The 5172-nt window shown below is 36.5% G+C and overlaps 1 protein-coding gene across 2 annotated transcripts in view; it reads right to left on the reverse strand.

Annotated features, from left to right (window-relative positions):
* LOC147409872 (putative L-ascorbate peroxidase 6, chloroplastic/mitochondrial) overlaps positions 1–4354 on the reverse strand; it is a 20466-nt gene extending 16112 nt beyond the window's left edge. For both annotated transcript variants that reach the window (XM_086431959.1, XM_086431960.1), the window contains exons 1-5: positions 4117–4354; positions 3879–4031; positions 3215–3335; positions 3040–3140; positions 2862–2949 (exon numbers count right to left, since the gene is read on the reverse strand). In XM_086431959.1, the coding sequence (XP_086288085.1) occupies positions 2862–2949; positions 3040–3140; positions 3215–3335; positions 3879–4031; positions 4117–4320 (667 nt within the window). In that variant the 5' untranslated portion in view covers positions 4321–4354. The remainder of the gene's footprint in view (positions 1–2861; positions 2950–3039; positions 3141–3214; positions 3336–3878; positions 4032–4116) is intronic.
* Positions 4355–5172: the final 818 nt, after the last annotated feature.

Genomic DNA, 5172 nt, shown 5'->3' on the forward strand with positions numbered 1-5172 from the left:
AATTAGCTTGACACTGATGATCAGAGGTAATTTTACTGATGGACAACAAATTGCAAGACAAATTGGGAATGTGAAACACATCATGGAGGGTTAATAACGACGTGAGTTTGATAGTTCCTATCCCGACAATTACCGAGTGAACCATATGCAATTTTGACCTTTTTATTGCCTACACGAGGACTATAAGATGAGAACAATTTGGAGCAACCAGTCATATGATTAGTTGCGCCATAATCAATTATCCAATAAAGAGTAGAGTTAGAAAAAACATTGAAAAATGCAGTAGCAAGAGAGTTACCCTTCTGTACCAAAGAACAAGACGGAGTTAAGGTCAGTTTTGGAGATTGAAACAATTTGTACAGGTGCTCTAATTGCTCCTTGGTAAAAGGGATTGCATCCGAGTTGGTAAAAGGCGCCTGAGTATCTTCGGCAGTGGTTTGGTAGGCACGACCGTCACGTTTGGATTTTGATTTCCAATTTGCTGGTTTACCATGAAGCTTCCAACACGTCTCTTTCGTATGCCACGGTTTTTTGCAATGCTCACACCACGGTTTCTTATGCCCGTCGTTGTCAGAATCAACACTTCTTGACACAAGAGCAGAGTTGTCAGGTTCCAGGTTGAAACCAGGTTCGGTGTTGTGCAACCTGATTTTTCTCCTTGACTCCTCACGTCTAACTTTAGAGAAAACTTCCCGAATAGAGGGCAATGGCTTCCTACCGAGGATGCGGCTTCGTACCTCATCCAAATTCCGATTAAGGCCGGCTAAAAACATGTAAACCCTGTCGTTTTCCTCTCTCTTCTTGTGGCGAGTGTAGTCGTTCGAGTTCTCCCAGACATCATCATAACACTAATCCAGTTCCTACTATAACGTTACCAATTCGTTGTAATACGTAGTAACATCCCGATCATTCTGTTTGGATCTCCAGAGTCGAGTTTTCAACTCAAAAATTTGAGAAGAATTCTCTAGATCCGAATAAAGATCTTGAACGGCCTCCCAGACATCTTGAGCAGTGGGAAGAAATAGGTGAGGTTTTCCAATGGTAGGTTCAATGGAATTGATTAGCCAAGCAATAACAAGAGAATTCTCGGACTGCCTTTTTTTAGATTAGGGTTACCAGTAGCAGGTTTTGCTATTTCGCCAGTCAAATGCCCAATTTTGCCTCTGCCATCGATCGCTAATTTTACGGACTGAGCCCACTCAAGATAGTTGTGTCCATTGAGTTTTGTAACAGTGAGATAAAGGGCTGAAGTCTGAGAATAGTAATCAGCAGATACAGACGTGGAAGGAATAGTGGGATTGGGCGGAATGGTTTCAGAAGTACTTGAAGAGCCGAAAGAGGTAGTAGTATCTCTTTGGGTGCCGGTCATCGCCGACTTATACGACATTATCAGAAGAAGAAGAAGGGAGAAAAAAGAGCATGAGGCTCTGATACCATGAAGGTTTTTAGAAGAAGAAGAGTTCTTTCTTATTATTTCAAGAGGAACATTACAAAATAAATAGTAAAGAAATTACTAAAACAAAGTAAATCAAATCAGCAATTCTCTAGGCTAGAAAACAGAAATTACTAAAATCTGAAATAGTAATTTCAGATTTTATTTGCAAAAATAGAATTTCCTAATTTATTCCTTAGAAATCTGACGAAGGAAAAGCATTTATTTTGTAAACAAGCATTTATTATATAAAAGACCAAAATGCCCTTGTCTTTTTCACTAAAAAACAAAATGGGCAAGGGTATTGTTAGAAAGTGGAAGTGTTGGAGAATGCTAACGTCCCCATGAGGTCTTGAATGTTAGCATTTATATATTAACTCCAATATAAAATTAAATTACACATCTACCCCAACTCTTAATACCTAATTACTCCTGACAAATAACAATTCAATTGATTGCATTACATAAGGAAGGCAAAGCTGGTGATGTCTCTTGCAATCTATGATTGGAAAATTGGAGAATGCATCTCAGCCATCCATGTGGCTGTAAGGAGATGTTGGACCGTGATAAGTCAACCAGGAAAAAGTATAGCCTGCTTCAACAAAAATGGGTCTCAACCATCGAAGTGACACTAAGAAGAAAGTTTGAATGAAAGAGGCATCAAACATGGCCAACTTCTAGAAGAACATGTCCAAGGCATGCTATTATTATGACAAAATTCTGAGAAACACGAGAGATGTAATCAGAATATTGTGGCAGAAATTAAAAGCATTTATATGACCAAAAATGGTACAACCATCCAATAAGGCACCACAACCTTTAACACGTGAAGATGGCAGGAAATTGTTTTGGAGACGGAATCTATATAAAGTAGTATTTAAATCCAAGTAAAGGACTTCTCTTAGTTTAACTTTCTCTTGCCTCTAGAAACTCTTACTTGAGACTGAGAAGAATGGAGATCAAACCAAAGCAGTAATGGTGTACAGTGGAGATGAAAGCATCATACTTTTATTCTTCACCTTTCAAACAAAGCTTCTAATGTAGGTGATCACATGGCACCCTAACACTTTCTAAATCTCATATGACTATCAAACAAAGGCTAAAATTACAAAAACCGTTGACTATGAGTTTAAAGATGTGTATATTAACTAGAAGGTGGCAAGTGCAAATGCACATTTATTTGACGGGTTTATTTACAATTTAAAATATTAATTAAAGGGTGATTTTGAAGATTACATAGTAAAAAAGATACTTTTGTAATTTTAAAAACTAATAAGCGTGAATTTTGGTAAGTTGGATTGCACTTTTATTGGATTTTGACCAAAATGACCCTAATTATATTTAGTTTAAATGATAAGGTGGGGGCATTTTTAAAATTTAAATTTTGTATACCTAACACATATTATCCACCCATGCATATTCATCTTACCAGGAAGCTTCCCTTCCTCTGGGCATTGTTCAGGACCAGAGACATCCACTCTTCCATACTTCATGGGAATTACGGGTCCTCCAGCCTCCTGTATGTTAACGATTTAGTACTTTTTTTTTTTTTTTCAAAATATTAACTTAATTCTTGAGAAAACTCCAAACAAGACTGAGAAAAAGACCTCCACAGCTGTAGCACTGGCCAATTGGAACAAATCTGCATATGACACGCCTACATACTTGTCTTTGATAGGCTGAAGAAGCTTTAATGCATTTGTTAGACCTGAAATACGAGCATACGAAGTAATATCATAATGAACCAAGCAAGACAATGTAAACAGAAGAAAAGATAGTTACCAGCATTTGCAGCATGTTTCAGCTCTGCTTCAAACCGTAGACTTCCATTAGCTCCACCCCTTTGTGGCCACTCTGCAATGTTCTTGTCATAGGTACCTGCATCATGCCATCCCAAGCGAACCTGTAGTATGCAGGGAAAAAAATCTAAATGAACTAGAAAATGTTTCTTCTTTTTTTCTTTTTTCATCTCTATTCATGTATCTCCTAAACCCTAAAACCTAAACTAATCATGTAGCATCTTAACTCGCATAGAATAAATTTTGTCAAATTTTGATCTTTGTGCATAGCTAGTGGCAAATTTGTTAATAACTTCCAGTCATAAACTAGTTCAACATGATCCTTGCAAGATCTAAAACAAAAATTAGAGACAACCTATCCTTCATTGAATCCAATACATCAACTTATCCTAGATGAAAAGAACACGTATCGCAGATCATGAAACATTAATGGATTTGTGCAAAACTTTAAAAATAAAAAATAAAAAATAAAAAATAAAAAATAAAAAACAAACATGAATAGATGAAAAATGATCATGTATGTCGCTCTTTCTTCCTTTCTCGAAGAAAAAGCTGATGCGTGCATGTTCATCCTTATTACACCTTATCAAAATCACAAATCAATTATTGAATAAATCTACATACAATCGAAAACTCATTTAGATTACCATAATTGGATGACAGAAGGTGGATTTGAGAAGTTCCTTGATATCTTCTCTGGCACTTTTCAATTGATCTGGATTTGAGGCGAAGCAAGTTGTAGTAGCGACGGTGCCACCCATTGAATTTGGAGCTTGAGCCAATGACCTTCTCTGAAATTTCTGAGAAATAAATCAACCATTAGAGAGATTGAGATTGAGATTGAGATTAGGTTTGAGATTGATAGAGAGAGAAAGATGAGCAGACCTGATGGAGGAAAAGGGGAGGAGGAGAAGATCGGAGACATTTGAGAGAGGAGAGAGTGATTGAAGGTGAAGAAGAGAGTAGAGGAAGTGAAGCATTTGCTGCTACTCCGGGTGATGAAGAGACAAGACGACAAGCACGAGAACCCAAGCAAGCAGCCATCTTCGATGATGATGTGGTTGTTGATGACAACAGACGCTCTGCCATTCGTTTGCTTTGATTTTTTTAGTTTCTTTCTTCTCCCGACTCTCTTTTTATTTACAGTGCTACAATTGGCACCGCCAATGTTTACTTATTACACACCAATTTCTTACATTATTTCAACCCTCAATTAAGGGAAAATAAAAAGGCATCCCATGAATTTATAAGGGCAACCCGAACGATTGGAAATTGCGGATTTTTATTAAGTTTTACTTATTACTTTTTTTTTTTCATCAGATTTTTAACTCGAGGTGTTGATTTTTCCCACCCAAAACTTTTTGGACAACTTCGATGATGTACTCCAACAACCATAATACCCTGTATATATATACATAAATAGAAAAAGTAGCGGAAGTCTAATTACATCTACTAACGTAAGGTAGATCAAAGTGTGGAACAAATAAATAATATACAAGATTTTTATAGAATTTCCTTTCACTAACAGAATCTTAATACTCAACCAAAACCTATGATATAACCCGGACGAATTAACGCAGTTAGTAGATATAGCCTTAATGCTTACTAAGTAATGGACTCTGGTCATCTATCTAACCCACCAGATGATCCTCACTAGCTTGCTCTATATCCATCTCGTCAAATACCAGATCTAAAACTAAAAACAACGGGAAGAAAATGGTGAGTAATACGGGTTATCCAGTAGGTAAACAAACAATTCTGACTAATAACCTCTCTTAGCATGAATGAGTTAGCATTCTAAATTATTTCAATATATGCAAAGTTTTACCGAATAAATTACAATTAACTGGTACATATAGTCAGGGATGAGCAACTAAATAGTTAAAATATACATATCATCAAACAGCAGTGCTCATACTATATCATTTTCTTGTTATACAA

This window comes from Akebia trifoliata, chromosome 2, assembly GCF_017979445.1.
Source record: "Akebia trifoliata isolate Shusen 1 chromosome 2, ASM1797944v1, whole genome shotgun sequence".
Lineage (NCBI taxonomy): Eukaryota > Viridiplantae > Streptophyta > Magnoliopsida > Ranunculales > Lardizabalaceae > Akebia > Akebia trifoliata.